General features: G+C 34.0%; 1 protein-coding gene across 8 annotated transcripts in view; it reads right to left on the bottom strand.

Annotated features, from left to right (window-relative positions):
* Positions 1-19,470, bottom strand: part of LOC128193065 (uncharacterized) — a 54,827-nt gene that overhangs the window by 4,671 nt on the left and 30,686 nt on the right. For 5 of the 8 annotated variants that reach the window (XM_052866282.1, XM_052866289.1, XM_052866285.1 and 2 more), the window contains exon 2: positions 46-141. In XM_052866282.1, the coding sequence (XP_052722242.1) occupies positions 46-141 (96 nt within the window). Of the gene's footprint in view, positions 1-45; positions 142-1,223; positions 1,324-2,701; positions 3,195-6,499; positions 6,535-19,470 lie in introns of those variants that run through there. The other 3 variants (XM_052866283.1, XM_052866287.1, XM_052866284.1) reach the window with 3 other exon arrangements.

Raw genomic sequence — 19,470 nt, 5'->3', positions numbered from 1 at the left:
CAGATGAGTTTTTAATATAGTTGTTGAAAATAAAGAAAAACTAACTGTGCGTCGTCGTCCATGAAGTCTTTGTTAGTTCCTATAGCAACGCTACACGAATTAGAAATTTCTTTGTTCTTCATGCTTCCGCCACTCTCGGACCTGAAATTACCATAAAAACAATAAAAATGGGCCAAGTAATTGCGAAATTGCTTGTTCCGACCAAAGACGACTGCTTCTGTGTTGCTATGAATAACGAGACTTGTTTTATCCAAGATTTTTATGTTCTTATAAAAGCGAAAACTATGAGGCCATTACTGGCATCTTTCTTAATGTCGTATTTCCAAATTGACTAAAAAACATTATATCAGAATACAAACATACATCAGATGAGTAATATATATGAGCCTTACTTGCAAAATTTTTTGTTTGCAATATTTTAAAGAACCACTCAAAAAATAAATTGCTCTCGCTTCATTTGAACATTAGATTTCAATATCAGGTGCTACTCAAAGTCTCATAACGAACTGAACAAATCAACCGATGCATCATTTCTAAATTAAAGATAAACATGTAGAGAGAGAATGAGTCCGCTACCACGATAGACAAAGTACAACATATCAATCACTGGAAACCAAATGTGTTTAAATTCATCTGAGAGAGAGAGAGAGAGAGAGAGAGAGAGAGAGAGAGAGAGAGAGTATTTCAACTTTCATCCATTGCACCGATTATGGTAATGGCTTTTTTTAAGAAAAAAAGAGGAAACCATATTTCTTTCAGATAACAATCTACCATTACCAAGAACATTAGTGAATATGCATGAATAGAAACAATATCAGACTACTAAAAGAAAAAAAAAGACATTAGAACAGAAACAGCAGAACTGCGTTTCGTTGCCTTAGATGACAAACCCGGAAAAGAAACCTTTATAGATTAACCAATTATTTCAAAAAGTAACATTGATGAAGAAGGAAAAGGGGAATTCAAAAAGTGAATGTATAACTTTAACATTTGTGTTATAGCTAGTTTTGAATTCTATAAATTTTATAGCTTAGAAGAGTCATAAAAGTTGAGAGCCTCACGAGGAAAAAAATCGTTTTAGGTTAAAGTGTTGAATATCATCAAGGTCTCTATGAAGACTACGAAGAAGATAAACTTAATTGTTAACAGATTCTGAAAATAAAATTAATCTACGCCTATTATCATAATCCTCTACACCCATCTATTACACAGTTTGTTCTTACGCTGATTCTGAAACAGTCGAGTCAGACTCGAGGTCAAATTTGGGTGTTGGGATGACAAACACCCCCTTTGCTTTGGCTTGAAACCTCATGTTAAACCGATCTAGAGGAAGAGAGCATGAGAGAAAATATTGAGTGGAACTTGACCAAACTTTAATGCACATACACTTTATCAAATATAGAGAAGTAATAAACCTCGCTGTGAGTCCAGATGTTACTAAGAACACAAATCAATTAAATCGGCCATGAATACCATTATACAAATATGAAGAACAAAATTGCTTCTATTTATGGACACATTTTATCATTTAAACACTTTCCATATCGTACTTAAAAATTTAAATCCCTTTTCATACTTTACATTTTAAATGTCAAAAATGTTCATTTTAAATTGATTGCTAAAACCAATTGCACGAGCAAAAGAAAAGAAGGATATGTTTTGCCAATCATTTAATCATTATTTCGATCCATTAGAGAAGAGAAAATTATAGTTCTGTACGTATATTGCACTTTCTGAATAAAGTTTTTTAAAGGGTCATTAAAATACTTTAACGTTTAATCGCTCTCGTTATTGTTTGCTCAGAAATAGATCTTGAAATGGGGTTTTTTTCTCTCTCTACAGAACCCGATGTACTTTTCTGTGAAACGAATGTCGCAATCTTGGTTTTCAGTGAAAAAAGTGTTTCATACAAGATATAATTGCATATTCAAACATATTAATCTATTTCAAATGTGAAAGACGGATAAAGTTATATGAACATGAAATGATTAAAACAATAAACACTATTTCAGAAAGCTGATCACATTGAAAATTAGGCACTTAAATCAAAAGAGGAAAAAAAATCGACTTTCAATAAGAGCCACATTTTAAATCTAGCGATAAAATGAGATGATATTGATGAACTACAATAAATCCCATTCACTCCTAAAACGTTCCATTTTACGAACAAATATTGGGGCGACTTAACGGAAATGGATAATCGTTTATTAATCGAAACACCTGACGAACTAATTGATTGCTGGAGTACTGGTAAAGTTTCAGGACACCTGTTAAAGCATTAGTTTGGACATGTTCTTTACACATTTTTGGCAATAATTCATTTTTTCTTAACAGTTTCTTATTCATTCGGAGTCGCTTACGATATCTGTCTTTTTCTTGTATAAAGATTACCTGTCCCTATATAGAAAAATCAGACTAAAGATTGGCAATATACCCATAATGGGAAATCTATATCTTATATAACAAAAATGTGCCGGGATGGATGGTGGGGTAAAAAAAAATTTTGTTCCTGACACTTAAGCGTGAATTAATATTTTAATTCAGAAAGTATACATAATTTGATCTCCAACCCAATATAAATGACACTTTCACGAGAGAGAGAGAGAGAGAGAGAGAGAGAGAGAGAGAGACAGAGAGAGAGAGAGAGAGAGAGAGAGAGAGAGAGAGAGAGAGAGAGAGAGAGAGAGAGAGAGAGACTCACTCAGGAGATGGCCGTTTCTTGGCAGTGGCATTAGAATTCCGTACAGTTGCTACCGGCATTGCTGGTGGTGTGAATTACGAAAAAAAAAATCCTTAAAAAATTACAGTTCTTTTTATACAACTCAAACACTGAGAGTCCTTCATAATTTAAACTCCGAGGGTATCTAGATAGATCTTATTCATTGTCCACACAAAAACACTTCAAAGAAGATTGAACTCTCTCTCTGCTTTTCTCAAAACGTCAATGCCATTGATCTTATATAAAATATTCCAGGTTGAAGAAAGCGAGTATAGTCACCCTCTTGATTGACGTTTGTCGTTATGGTTGTTTACGACATACCAAAAAAACAATTCCGCCGGTGTCGCTAACCAATGAATCAGTGTTTTAAATCGCGAGCCTGAAGCTCATAAGCCACTGGAGTTGATATTGTCACCAAAAGTTCCTTATATCAGATCAAACTTGCATACAGTAATGCCTAGTAATGCTCATACAAATATTCCTTAACGCAAAGTAAACGCTTTGAGGTCCTGTCAAGGGTAAAATTTAAATCGATGACATTTAAAACTCCACCAGGTATTAACGAGCAAAGTTGAAAGACAGTTCAAATGCAAAAGGCTTCTCGATGCAACTAATGAAAAATACAATAAGGAGAACTCGTTATTTCATTTTGCGACAACTCTCAGTGGAAATCAAAAACCAGGGTTTTTTAGTCAAAAGTTTCCATTAACAAAACGAGTGGGAGTTGCGGCCATGGCAATTGCATTTAAAACAAATCTATAAATAATTAATTTCTTACAGACTCGGTATATCAAGCAAGCAATAATTCGTTGCTTATGAGATTGTTGGGGACAAATTCTGCGAAAAGCTGATGTTCTTTTTGTTTATGGTATATTGCCCGATCTGGCAAGAAATATAACTCTTATCGAGGATGTCATCAAAGTGAGCAGCAATCATATTCTAGCCGGGTGTATTTGTGATGGATGACATAAATGAAACACGATGCATGAAACACTAATATAATGTTCATAAACTACCGCAATATAATCAATTAAATCTTTGTGTATATAGATGACGATCTAACAGGTGTTTACACACCAAAATCAATCGGAATTAGATTAATTCTATTAAGATTAAGATTTTCATATGAACCCGTGTATTATGCAGCGGGGGTTTATGCAGCTGATGAAAAGAAAAAGGGGCACCGACCCAATCTATTCAAACTTTCACTTCATGTCTATCAAATAAAATTTTATCTACAGCGTCACTTCAACTCAAAAGATTCGCTCCTTTTGCCATTCCTGAGGTAATATGTTAAAACAACTTTAGGAACATTATACAAACAAAATTAAACACAACTTTAGGAACATTTTACAAACAAAATTATTTTATAATTAACATCATACTAAATTCTTTTTTTTTTTTTTTTAAATCTGCCCTTAAGTGGGGCCTCTCAATTTGTGTTAAGGCCGGGGATCTATTCATCGAATGTTTTCCATTGTCAAAAAAAGATTGGAGGTTCATTCAGGTTTTTCAATCGTGAACTGTTAAAGTTGATTGAGCAAATAATTAGTCATTACATTTAACGCAACATAATTCGCAGCAGTGTCTGTGTATTGAAAATGTTCCTTATTTGATCATTAATATGTTTTTAAAGATCGTTTCTCGCAAGTTTAACGACCGACTGAAATTGATTTTTAAATTCAAAATGAATTAACAACAACGGTTGGACATATTCTTATCTAGTTTTTATCTATTTTACTTTTTTATATCTATTTTGTTCTTTCTTTTGAGGATTTGTGGTGAGGGTTTCTCATGTACAATAAAAAAGTGTAAAAATGTAACTTCATATTTCAGAAATCTTTCTGGACAAAACTACAGGCATAGAAATTAACAAGTTAACGTTTAAAAAAGGTGTAAAGAAAATTGCAAGGAAATTGCGTTTCCGTTGCTTGTTCCATAGCTCTTTCAAATGAAACCGACATATATTGATTCCAGACATTATAGTCTTTAGATAAAGATTCTGTATCGCTTGGGAAAGCTAATTCTGACACCAATTTGAGAAATTCCATTGAAAGGCCCGCGTTGTGTTGAACCCCTTCCGCTCGTGATGTTGTAGGAATTGTTCAAAATCGCAAAAGAAAGAATCGATTTTCAAAAATCAACCAAAAGGCTGATTGATTTTGAATTAAGAATATTTTTTGTTTATGCTAAAACTCCAGTCTAGATTATGATAATTATTTTTGCACAAAGCTACACTCGTAAAAGATAAGTCAAGTTATCACTGTTTTTGCGTCATATTTGTGACGGTCATAGAATAATAGCTTCATTGCTGTATGAGATATGTATCAAGAAAACAATATGAGAGAGAGAGAGAGAGAGAGAGAGAGAGTTATAAAACAGAGAAACAAATTGTCATTATTTCTCATGATACTGCTGTCTGCAATGATATCTATTTCAACTCTCCCCAAAAATATGATTTTCTTCGTTTCATTTATAACATAAAATTATATGTAAATTCTTTGAATGAAAGGAATTAATTACTGAATTTGGTCCTAGCAACAAACAACGAATCTCTTGTTCACTTACTTTGTTAGGAACCTATCCCTCGTTTAGATGCATACATAGTTTCAAAAGGGGATACACGTCACTTTGTTTGAAAACAGAAATACAGTTTAAAAACTTAAACGTGACTTACTTGATGATATTTTGCTGTATAAAACAAATTGCATGCTACCACTTACTCATTATGGAATTATTAATTGATTAAAATCGTTTAATTGCTGATCGCTTTTATATACTAAGCTCAATTAACATGTTAGCTTTATAAAACCCTGAAGGAGTAAGCCAGAGAATGCTGTTTATTTCGCGCCATGTGCAGGTTTACGTGGGCTAATCGTTAAACACCGAGTGCACTTTATTTGATTATTAATTATTAATCATTAATAACGGTCTAATTGTTGATGGGATTACTTATACTGGTCTGAGTCAGAACTTAGTCTTATCGGGTTCATAAACAAAGTCGGGGATAGCAATGACGAAGTTTGGTTTTAAAAGACCGAGATTGTTTAGAAAGAAGAAAAACAATTATCTTAATTTATTTCAATCGCTTCATTTAACAAGATAATATCTCCGGGAATCCCTTAGTGGCGTCAAATTAGATTGTTTAACAAACATAAAAGCACGCGTGGCAACGATCGCCCGAATTGCCTCGGAGTCAGGGATCAGAAATACAATATCTGTCGTATTAAATTCATAATCCGAGTAACTCACTATTATTGTCAATCGATGAACTGTTGTGCCCTGCGAAATTCCGTTTAATCAGCGGTAATCAAATTTGTTAACCATCTATTTTAATTGTTTTGAAATAGTAATTAAATACAAAAAGAGCGGCTGCATTGCGTCTAGCTACGAACATTTATTTCTTTCCATTTACCTGACCAATTAGCCTTCCTGTTTAGCAATAACTAAATGCCATATAAGAAATACACAAATATTGCTATTTTTCATCTTCAACAAAAAAAAAAAAAAAAATAAATGAATAAAAATAAAATAAAAAGGGGATCTATTTACAAATTCAAATTACACCGTTCAGAATACCAATATGACGATTGGGTTTTTATATATTTGAAAATAAGAAATATTTTTTTTCAATACATAACAAAATTATTCATTTAATACAGAGTTAATCTATACACATTAACATTATACATTTGTTAAGCCGATATCTACCAATAATAAAGAACAATGATTTCAATGACAGTAAACTACATGTATATCAAGTACACAAACGTACTGTACCTTCTATTTCTGTTTGGCATATTATATTTTTTGTTATCCGAAACATGCACTGTTTTATTGCAGAGAGATGAATTTTAAATGCAAATGACTCTATACACGAAGGCTTGAGCAAACAGAAATGTCTCGTCTGCGATTCAACAAGAGAAAAAACTAGACACGATCTCGTTGCGAGCAACGAGGAGGTCTTCCGTTCGAATTTTAGAATGAAATATGACATCATCGACTTTGATTTTCGACAACAAAACATGTTATGGAAAAAGGAGTGAAGTACTAATGCTTTGTTGTATCGCTTTTTAAAAGTTCTGTTGCTTTTTAAATACTTGCATTTCTTTCAATTAAGATAGAAAAGATCAAAGTTGTTTACCTCTGGTCCCTAAAAACCCTAATTGGGTAACGCAAGAAAATCATTATATTGTTAGGATATTTAAACGTATTATACCTAATCTAGCTTAAATAACCTTTCACAAAATGGCTCTCAATAAAGGGCTATAGATAAAAGGTTTTAGAGCTCTTTGATCCCCTAATTTAAGGGGCAAGTCCCCTTTTCTTGGATTCAAATGAAAGGACATTTAATTCTGAACACATTTTGTCAACAAGTGTTTAGAAATTCGTTACCGTTCTGGAGATATATGAGAAAGAAGGTTTTAGGGGCCGATCCCTTATCTCCTTATAGGGGCCGTTTAACGAAATTTTGAAGGTCGTATATTGTTAAGAACATCATTTTGAACAACTTTTCTTCTGAACTGCATTTCAAAATATTTTTCCTTTCTGAGATATGGGTGATCAAAATTTTGGACTTTTGGCCCCTAAAAACCCCTTATTATAAAACACATGATAAAATCATTACTTGAAAGTAAATTTTGTTCAACAAGTGTTTAGAAATTCGTTACCGTTTTGGAGATATATGACAAAGAAGGTTTTAGGGGCCGGTCCCTTATCTCCTTTTAGGGGCCGTTTAACGAAATTTTGACGGTTGCATTTTGTTGCAACATCATTTTGAACAATATTTCTTCTGTACGTAACACATGATAAAATCATTACATTGCTTGAATACATAACTATAAAATAAACTCATTTGCTTCTAAAACATTTCACAAATTATCTCTCAGTAAAGGGCTACATATTTAATATTTTAGAGCCCTATGGTCCCCTATTTTTAGGGGCCAGCCCCTTTTTCTTGGTATCAAATAAAAGGTCATTTAATTCTACGCAAATTTTGTTCAACAAGTGTTTAAAAATCCGTTACCGTTTTGGAGATATATGAGAAAGAAGGTTTTAGGGGCCAATCCCTTAACTCCTTTTAGGGGCCGTTTAACGAAATTTTGACGGTTGCATTTTGTTGAGAACATCATTTTGAACAACTTTTCTTCTGTACTGCATTACAAAATAGTTTTCCTTTCTGAGATATGGGTGATCAAAATTTATTTTGGACTTTTGGCCCCTAAAAACCCTTAATTACGTAACACGTAATAAAATCATTACATTGCTTTGATACATAACTATAAGATAAACACATTTGTTTCTATAACATTTCACAAAATATCCCTCAATAAAGGGTTATAGAAAAAAGACCTTAGAGCCCTTTGGTCCCCTTATTTTAGGGGCCAGTCCTTTTTTCTTGATATTAAATGAATGAATATTTAATTCTGAACACATTTTGTTCAACAAGTGTTTAGAAATTCGTTACCGTTCTGGAGATATATGAGAAAGAAGGTTTTAGGGGCCGGTCCCTTATCTCCTTTTAGGGGCCGTTTAACGAAATTTTGACGGTTGCATTTTGTTGAGAACATCATTTTGAACAACTTTTCTTCTGTACTGCATTACAAAATATTTTTTCTTTCTGAGATATGGGTGATCAAAATTTTGGATTTTTGGCCCCTAAAAACCTTGAATTACGTAACACATGATAAAATCATTACATTGCTTGAATACATAACATTGAGATAAACACATTTGCTTCTATAACATTTCACATAATATCTCTCAGTAAAGGGCTACAGATTAAACAATTTAGAGCCCTTTGGTCCCCTAATTTGAGGGGCCAGCCCCTTTTTCTTGATATCAAATAAAAGGTCATTTAATTCTACACAAAATTTGTTAAACAAGTGTTTAGAAATTCGTTACCGTTCTGGAGATATATGAGAAAGTAGGTTTTAGGGGCCGGTCCCTTATCTCCTTTTAAGGGCCGTTTAACGAAATTTTGTCGGTTGCATATTGTTAAGAACATCATTTTGAACAGCTTTCCTTCTGTACTGCATTACAAAATTTTTTTCCTTTCTGAGATATGGGTGATCGAAATTTTGGACTTTTGGCCCCTAAAAACCCTTAATTACGTAATACATAACAAAATCAATACAATGCCTTGATACATAACTGTGAGATAAACATATTTGCTTCTGTAACATTTCACAAAATATCTCTCAGTAAAGAGCTACAGATTAAAGACTTTAGAGCCTTTTTGTCCCCTTATTTGAGGGGCCAGCCCCTTTTTCTTGATTTCAAAGAAAAGGACTTGTAAATAGAAACTTTTTTTACATTACATGTCTTAACAAAATATTTTTCAGAAAAAAGATAATCAAAGAAAACCAGAAAAAATTACGACGTTTTTTCCATCTCAATTTTCGGGTCCAGGCGAGCTTCGGCGCCATTCAAGCCAGATCAAAATGAAAATAAAATTACAAATCTACAATCTTTCGTCTACTATCCCTGAAAGTTTGAACTCAATATCTTTTATAGTTTAGGAGAACGTAGAGGGACAAGCCACCCCTCTGAAAATCGCTAAAACGTCAATTTCTCAAAGACGTAAGTGACGTCATCAATATAATAAAAAACCTATAAGGTTTAGATCATTATCTATTAGATCTGAAAGTTTCATGAAAATCGGTCGAGCCGTTTCTGAGAAATCGCGTGCACAAAATTTGTAAGAAAAAAAAGAAAAATAATAATAACTAGACACGATCTCGTTGCGAGCAACGAGGAGGTCTTCCGTACGATTATTATAAGGAAATGTGACGTCATTGACTTTGATTTTCGACAACAAAACATGATATGAAAAAAGGAGTGGAGTACTAATGTTTTTGTTGTATCTCTTTTTATAAGTTCTCTGACATTGCTTTTTTAAATACTTGCACTCTTCCAATAAAGATAGAGAAGATGAGAAAATCATTATGTTGTTAAGATATATTAACGTATTATACCTAATCTAGATTTAATAACCTTTAACAAAATGGCTCTGAGTAAAAGGATATAGGTAAAATACTTAAAAGCCCTTTGGTTCCCTAATTTAAGGGGCCAGCCCCTTTTTCTTGATATCATATAAAAGGTCATCTAATTCTAAACACATTTTGTTCAATAAGTGTTTAAAAATTCGTTATCGTTCTGGAGATATATGAGAAAGAAGGTTTTAGGGGCCGATCCCTTATCCCCTTAAAGGGGCCGTTTGACAAAATTTTGAAGGTTGCATTTCGTTAAGAACATTATTTTCAACAACTTTTCTTCTAAACTGCATTTCAAAAAAATTTCCTTTCTGAGGTATGGTTGATCAAATTTTAGACTTTTGGCCCCTTTTGGCGCCTTTTGGTCCCTAAAAACCCCTAATTACGTTACACATGATAAAATCCTTAAATTTCTTGGATACATAACTGTAAGGTAAACATATTTGCTTCTAAAACATTTCATAAAATATCTCTCAGTAAAGGGCTACAGATAAAAGACTTTAGAGCCCTTTGGTCTCTTTCTTTAAGGGGCCAGCTCCTTTTTCTTGATATCATCTGAAAGGTCATCTAATTCTAAACAAATCTTATTCAACAAGTGTTTAGAAATTCGTTAATGTTCTGGAGATATATGAGAAAGAAGGTTTTAGGGGCCGATCCCTTATCCCCTTATAGGAGCCGTTTGACGAAATTTTGAAGGTTGCATTTCGTTAAGAACATTATTTTGAACAACTTTTCTTCTATACTGCATTTCAAAATATTTTTCCTTTCTGAGATATGGGTTATCAAATTTTCGGACTTTTGGCCCCTAAAAACCCCTAATTACGTTACACATGATAAAATCCTTACATTACTTAGATACATAACTGTAGGATAAACATATTTGCTTCTATAACATTTAACAAAATATCCCTGAGAAGAAGGATATATATAAAAGACTTCAGAGCCCTTTGGTTCCCTTATTTAAGGGGCCAGCCCCTTTTTCTTGATATCATATGAAAGGTCATATAATTCTTAACACATTTTGTTCAACAAGTGTTTAGAAATTCGTTAATGTTCTGGAGATATATGAGAAAGAAGGTTTTAGGGGCCGATCCCTTATCCCCTTATAGGAGCCGTTTGACGAAATTTTGAAGGTTGCATTTCGTTAAGAACATTATTTTGAACAACTTTTCTTCTATACTGCATTTCAAAATATTTTTCCTTTCTGAGATATGGGTGATCAAATTTTCGGACTTTTGGCCCCTAAAAATCCCTACTTACGTTACACATGATAAAATCCTTACATTACTTAGATACATAACTGTAAGATAAACATATTTGCTTCTATAACATTTAACAAAATATACCTGAGTAAAAAGATATATGTAAAAGACTTCAGAGCTCTTTGGTTCCCTTATTTAAGGGGCCAGCCCCTTTTTCTTGATATCATATAAAAGGTCATCTAATTCTATACACATTTTGTTCAACAAGTGTTTAGAAATTCGTTATCGTTCTGGAGATATATGAGAAAGAAGGTTTTAGGGGCCGATCCCTTATCCCCTTATAGGGGCCGTTTGACGAAATTTTGAAGGTTGCATTTCGTTAAGAACATCATTTTGAACAACTTTTCTTTTGTATTGCATTACAAAATATTTTTCTTTTCTGAGATATGGGTGATCAAAATTTTAGACTTTTGGCCCCTAAAAACCCCTAATTACGTAATACATGACAAAATCATTACATTGCTTGGATACATAACTGTGAGATAAACATATTTGCTTCTATAACATTTAACAAAATATTTCTCAGTAAAGAGCTACAGATTAAAGACTTTAGAGCCCTTTGGACCCCTTATTTGAGGGGCCAGTCCCTTTTTTCTTGATTTCAAAGAAAAGGTCATGTAAATAAAAACGTTTTTTAGTTTACATGTCTTAACAAAATATTTTTCAGAAAAGAGATAATTAAAGAAAACCAGAAAAAATTACGACGTTTTTTCCATCTCAATTTTCGGGTCCAGGCGAGCTTCGGCGCCTTTCAAGACAGATCAAAATGAAAATAAAATTACAAATCTACAATCTTTTGTCTACTATCCCTGAAAGTTTGAACTCGATATCTTTTATAGTTAAGGAGAACTTAGAGGGACAAGCGACCCTTCTAAAAACCGCTAAAACGTCAATTTCTCAAAAACGGAAGTGACGTCATCAAAAAAATAAAAAACCTATAAGGTTTAGATCATTATCTATCAGATCTGAAAGTTTCATGGCAATCGGTTGAACAGTTTCTGAGAAATCGCGTGCACAAAATTTGTAAGAAAAAAAAAGAAAAATAATAATAATTGGGAAAAAGAAACCGAAGAATAACAATAAGGTCTTCCGTTGGGCGAGCAACGAGGAGGTCTTCCGTCCGATTTTTAGAAGGTGATATGTTATCTCGACTTTGACTTTCGAAAACGAATCATGATAAGAATGAGTGGAGTACAAATGCTTTTCTGCTTCACTTTTTTTTTTACGTTGGTTTTTAAAATTTGCATTACTTCCTATTGAGATAGAAGAGATTAAAGAATTTTACCTCTGGTCCCTAAAGCCCCTAATTACGTAACGCATGTGAAAATCATTATAATGTTTGCGTATGTAAACGTATCATAATTAATTTTTCTTTCATAACCTTTTACAAAATATCTTTCAATAAAGGGCTATAGATAAAAGACTTAAGACCCATCTAGGTCCCTAAATTTAAGGGCTAGCCCCTTTTTAATATTAAATAAAAGGTCATTTTGTTTTAAACACATTTTGTTCAACAAGTGTTAAGAAATTCGTTACCGTTTTTAAGATATATCGGAAAGAACGTTAAAGAGGCTGATCCGTAATCTCCTTTTGGGGGCCTTTTAAAGAAATTTTGAAGATTATTTATTTTTGGATACATAATTTTGAGCAAATTTTCGTTTATACTGCATTCAATATATTTTTCCTTTCTGAGATATGGGTGATTAAAAATTTGGACTTTTGACCCCTAAAAATTTTTTACGTAACACATGAAAAATCATTACATTAACAGTATGAAAATCATATTTGATTCTTTAACCTTTTACAAAATATCTCTCAGTAAACGGCTATAAATAAAAGTCTTAAGACATATTTGGATCCCAAATTTGAGAGGTTAGTTCCTTTTTGTTAACATCAAATTCAAGGTCATTTAATAATTTCAAACACATTTTGTTCAACAAGTGTTTTCAAGACATTACCGTTCTTGAGATATCCCAGAAAGAACGTTTAAGAGATCAATCCTTGTTCTCCGTATGAGGGCCGTTTATCGAACTTTTGAAGGTTGTATATTGTTTAGTACGTGACATTTTGAGCATGTTTTCTTCTCTACTGCATGTCAATAAATATTTTTATTTTCTGAGTTATGGGTGATTAAAATTTTCAAGTATTAACCCGAAGAACCCCTTATTACGTAATAAATGAGAAAACCATTACATTGCTCTAATACATACTAGTAACTGTAAGAGAAATTTATATGCTTCCAAAGCATTTCAAAGAATATCTCTTAGCAAACAGTCATAGATAAAAGACTTGGGACCCATCTGAGCCACTTATTTTAGGGTTACAGGTAGTCTCTTTTTCTTGATATCGAATGCAAGGTCATTTGATTTTAAACACATTTTATTAACAAGTGTTTAGAAATTCTTTACTGTTCATGAGATATATGGGAAAGAACATGTATGGGGTTGATCCCTTATCTCCTTAAAGGGCAGTTTAACGAAATCTTGGTCACTATTGGAAGTGTCTGTCGTTATATAATAAATATGAAATGAATTGTTTTGTAACTTTAATCATTTTGTCAGCAAATTTTAAGACATTATATAGGTTGGGACCAATCGCCCAAATGGGATATACTAACCCGTTTGAGACATAATAGCCCAAATAGGATATAAATTTTAAGTGCAAAAAAACCAAACTAATTTTTAAATTTTTGATATAAATTTGCACAAGTTGAAATGGAAATCTGAAAAAAAATTGTAACCAGTTTTAGCAGGGGGCAAGAATTCCGCAAATATCTATTTGCTTGGTGTGATGGTCAACATTAAGGCATCGTGGTAACTGTAGTAAGTTGATACCCTTTCGACTTTTGCCATTAAAGAATTTGACATATAAACATGGTCTAAAATAGTAGCTCCTTCTGTTGTTTTGAAATTAACGATTTGCCTACAACCATGGTTAATCATAAAAGTCTGAATAGGGCCTGCAGAAGAAGCGTCTTCATTGAAGTCTCCAACACATGCAAAGAATTTACTCTGAGATTTGTAATATGTAATCACCTTTTCGAGTTGCATCAAAAACTTTGTAAGATCCAAGGAATTGGGACGATATACAGTGACAACGGCAATATCTTCTGGCATACATTTTACACAGATTCCTTCAATATTTTTTACAGGAAGTGAACTAACTATTTTATTAGAAGCGGTTTCTTTTATGTAAAGACCCACACCACCACCTTTTGAGGCATGCAATTGAGAAACTTGGGTATCTGTGCAGTCATATGAATCCGCTCTATTCGTTTGATGAAATCTGAAACCATTTATTTCAAAAACATTCACGTTTTGTCTAGGTCTCAGCCAAGTCTCTGTTAGGCAGATTATGTCTGCATTTTTACATCGAAAATCCATCTGAAGATCATTGAAATGTTTGCTAAGGCTTTGAATATTGTGAAGATAAATCTTTATGGCATTATCTGATGTTTCAGCGTTTGGGAGTGTTAATTTCGGCATTTTCTCTAGAGCTGCATTGACTTCTGGATCAGCATAAATTCTTTTCTGTACCATTTCAGGTTTATTTGATTCAATGAATAATCCTTGTTTTGATGTAACCCTGCTCAACGCAACATAACCTTGTCCGGGTGAAAATGTCCGGTCTAAATTAACTACTACTTTATCAACTGTTAATCCTTGCACTTTGTGCGCTGTACAGGCCCATGACAATCGTAACGGAAACTGATGCCGAACAACATTTTTTGTTTTCTGGGACATAATATCCTCATGAATCCTTTCAATTAAAACAATATTTCCATTTTTATTTCCTTTTCCATGTTTCTTCCCAACATTTTCATTATCAAAGGTTACTCCTATTGCAACAACTGTGTTTTGTGCATGTCTCTGACCGTAGACAAATTTTGATACAATTCCCATAACTCCATTTACAAGGCCATCATCTACGTTGCAGTTTCTTGTGAGCATCACTCTTGCACCGAGTCCTAATAACAATGTGCTTGGAAGACTGTCTGTTTTAGTGCTTGTCAATGGCTTATCTCTTACGATCAGTTTTCCTGTAGTTCTATCTTTTGTGGAGTCTTGAGCATCAATCTCAACAAAGTCGTCACATTTTTTTCTAAGCATTGTCAAGTTATAAGCATTAACCTCATCATTTGTTGCATACACATGAAGGACATCGTCTGGCCCCTCTCGTACACATTCGTTTAAGATAGCGTTAGTTTGTTCTTCTAATGGTTGTTTTATTTCTCTTGTTCGAAGTGTATTCAGTGCCTCTGCAAATGGAATGTCTTGTCGTTGCCTCATAATCTCTGTCAATTCTACTACCTTGAAAAGGTCTACCCAAAAATCGAAAGGATAAAGAGCACTATCCTTATAGAGACGTTCATCTTTGCGCTGTTTCACAGGCGGAAGTTGATAGAAATCTCCAACGGCAATTACTGACACTCCCCCAAATGGTTCCTTGCATTTCTTAATCTGTACTAGTCTTTCATGAATATAGTATAATAATCTTTTATACACCATTGAAATTTCATCAATGACCAGAATTTGAAGATCCGAAAGTTGAACTCGCATTTCACTGAGACTCTGTTCTCTCAATGGTTCATAAGGCAATGGCATATGTTTTGGCAGTGAAAACAAATGGTGAATAGTATTTCCTCCGATGTTAAATGCAGCTGTTCCTGTGAAAGCTGTAAGAAGAACTGAAACACTATCGGGAGTTGTCAAGTTTTTTTCCAGTAAGCGTGATGCTTCATACTGTATGGCTTTAATTAGATGACTCTTGCCTGTTCCTGCTCCGCCAGTTATGAAAATGTGCAGCGATTCAAGTTTTTCGCCGAAGCTTTTCTTTAAACACCAATCTCTCACCAAGTAAAATACTTTCATTTGAGTCTCATTCAAATTTTGTAGAACATGCGTTATCTGTTCTCTTGACTGTGTATTTTGGTTTACCTTGTAAAGAACATCAGAATTATTTTGAGGTTGCATGTCTGGCAATTCTTCTGTAGCATTCAAGTCTAGATCAACATTTCTATCTCTAGAGCATTCATGTCTCATTACTTCTGTCTCTGGACAAAGATTTGCCCAAGCATCTTCTGGCTCCCCGATCTGTTCGAAGTTTTCTTGTGCTTCTGCGATTACATCTTCATTTTGGGCATACCTTGCTTTGTTTGTGTCAACAATGGATTTGACAGATTGCAATTTCTGTTTTTTTAATATTCGCACGTGCCCGTTTTCGTAAAATGCCTCATATTGATCATAGCCTGGTGGTTTTAGTTGATCAATTCCCCAGTAAGGCAAGAACAGTTGTAATTGGCACTGGTAATATTTTTCCGGCATTTTTTTAGCATCGAATCTTGGGTATCGTATTATTGCCGGCTTGGCACGTGTTCGCTTCTGAATAAATCCTTTTGAATTTTGCAGTTCAAACACATTTTCATTTTTAGTCTTTGGAACCTGTGATTTGGCAAGGACTCTGAATTCTGAGCAAAATTCTGCCAGGCACATGTTTTGAAACAACGGTTCATTTGGCCGACTTTCATATCTGTCTACAATGTTTGTCATCCATATGTCTTCATCGTCATCTTCCTCAATTTCATCGGTTTTTCTTGAATTTTGTATTCTTTTGATTTGAGACAATGGTTTTGTCAGTCTCGTTGGATTCTCCCCAACTGGTATAAAAACAACCTTTCTCGAACATTCCTTCATTTTCAAGTTACACACCCGATAAACAGCTTCCTGTGCACCCACTTCTCTGTGTGTTAAATACGCAGATCCAATTTTCTTTAAGGTTGATCGGGCACTTTCATTTCCTTCTTCTGCCTCTATTTTGGTTTGTCTTAACACCATTCCCATTTCTCTTTCAGACTTCGAAATGTAAGAAATAATGTAGACGATACAACTGAATGGATCCAAAACAAACTGAATGTCCATATTAGCATCCCAGCATTTCAAAAGGCACGGATTATACTGATTGGTCCATAATTCAGATGGGTTTCTTTTTAAAACAACTGACGTTTTCTTTGCTAATCGTTTGTGTGCTTCCATGTACTGTGCTTGTGTCAAGCCCAACTTTTCGAAAACCTGGTCTGTGTTTTCCAATCCGTTTGCATCATCTTGGATTTCATTCCAAACTTGTAAAAGGATTTGTTTAGCCTTTGACTCTTCCTCTTTTACATGAATTGTATCTGTATCATTTTCGATGTTGTCTTCCTCATAAGGAGAATTGATGAATGTATATTCAGATGGAGGTCTAGGAAAATTAAACCTACATTCTGTGCCCTTTTTTCTACACGACTTGGAATGTTTTTTGCTGTGTTGTTGTACAGACAAAACAATATCCTTGAGCTCCAAATCTTCATTGTCAGATGGTATTGCACAACTCACATATTTGTCGATGAAAGTGCATACTTCTTCCTCTCCGTTTTCATCAATGTTTGGAGCATTTTCTACCCAATATAAGCAATGCATGTGGGGTGACCCTCTTTGCTGGAATTCGACTCTCTGGAAATAATCACTAACATTTCCAATTGGTTGTGATGGTGAAAATATCACTTCTGTTTGAAAAACATGAAATCTATGCTCGAACATTCTAGCAACTGTTACAGGATTACTTCTCAGAACTTCATTTTTTTCACTCCAGTCCAACATACTTGGATCTCTTGGATCATGTTGTTGTCTCAATATCGTTGAAATTGCATCATTCCATCTATGTTCTGCAGCAGAAAATGAGCAAAACCACGTTGGTATTCCTAGCTGACGAAGCATAGCAAACAGATCTTTTTGTGAGGCTGACCAATATGCTGGCGTTCCACGTATGGGTTGCATAAACCTTAAAGCCTCGTCATTTCTCATCAGCTTTGATAGAATTTCGGGGTTTTGTACCATATTAGCTGTCATATTTTGGTCACATTGAAGTTTCCTAACAGATTTTCTGACAGATATTTGTGTTTTTTCTATAACTTGATTTAAGTCGGACATAAACTGGCTGAAAAAGATGTAGCTGCTGTCTTTCGCGAATCTATCATCAGTATTCATAAGACGATTGTTGAAGTATCTTGACAGTGTAATTCGTGTTTCTCTTTTTTCATTCCATGAAAATTTTCCAGTAGGAAAGAGGTACGGAAATGTTTTTGCCTCATTACCTGGTTCCTGTAACATTCTAATCGGATTATTTCCTTCACCTGGAGCAATATCATAAATATCATCAAAGTAATGATCGAGAACCACCTGACCAATATCAACTGGTTGTAAACAAGAATCTGTCGCAATCTGCTGGTGTTCATCATCGTTTGATGATTGTTCCTCAATTTCAGCAGTTGTAAGGTTACTCTCGACAGTTCCATTCCAGCTTGTATCTATTGCTACATCTTCATACCATTGATTGTTAGTTTTCAAATACTGTAATGCCTCGAATACGTGTTTTGGATTAACGAACTGGTATTCGATGTATCCTTTATAATTTAGTTTTCTCTTTAACTTCACTCTTAGTAAGAGGTCTTCCTCAGGTTTCATTGGTAGACTTGTTACTTTCTTCAGATCTGATGGAACACATACAACTGGTCCATGAATATTTTGTTGACCTCCGTGTGGAAGAGCCATAATTTTCATAAACGGAATGTGTATCGCAATCAAGTGTTTTTCAAGACTGTTAAGTTCTTCAAATTCCTTTGGAATGTTTTCAAGCGCCATTTTATTAGCTGCAGCTTCTGCTGGAATATTTCCACTCAAAATTTTCCTATGACATGTAAAACAAATCCATAAATTGGATTTTATACAATTTTCTTCACACGTCTCTGTACATTGGTGGCAATACTTTTCTTGAATGCAAACCTCTGCAACATTTGCTGCATGTTCGTTTTTTGCATATGTGTGTCGTTCACACTTTTGAACTTGATTTTTAAATAAGAGCCGATCACAGCAACAGCAGGAATAATCTATCCCTTGTTTAGCTTTTTCTTTAAAGACTTTCACAGTTTCTTCCTGATTTTCCAATCTAGCTCGTTGAACATTTCTCTGTTTCTTTATTCTCTCTTTAATTTGTGCTTTTGCCGTTGGACTGGAATCGTATCGATTTTTACTTGAAGCCTTCCTTTTTGACCTGAATAAATCATCATTTTCATACTTCATAGCTGCTGTATTAAGTTTTGTTTCCCGGAAGTATTCATTTTCCCTGTACTTCAATGTACTTGCAGTATTGACGTGAATCCTGTGCACTTCATCCAACTTGTACTTCATTTTACTGTTTGTTTTGACATGTTCTCGGTGTTCAGCGTTTGATTCGTATTTTTGAATACTTTTCTTTTTGACGTCATCTCTGTGCTGTTTGTCAGTTGAATACCTTTCAATGCTTCTCTTTTTCAATTTTTGCTTGTGTTCGAGATCTGTTGCATACTTCTCAATACTTCTGTTTTTGGAAGCATTCTTATATTCTTGATCTGTTGCATATGCCTTAACCATTTTCGTTTTCACTCTTTGTCTATGGTTAGGATCTTTTTGATATTTGATTT

This window comes from Crassostrea angulata, chromosome 7, assembly GCF_025612915.1.
Source record: "Crassostrea angulata isolate pt1a10 chromosome 7, ASM2561291v2, whole genome shotgun sequence".
Taxonomy (NCBI): Eukaryota; Metazoa; Mollusca; class Bivalvia; order Ostreida; family Ostreidae; genus Magallana; species Magallana angulata.
The sequence above is the reverse complement of the archived record's forward strand: the minus strand, read 5'-3'. Positions and strand labels throughout refer to the sequence as shown.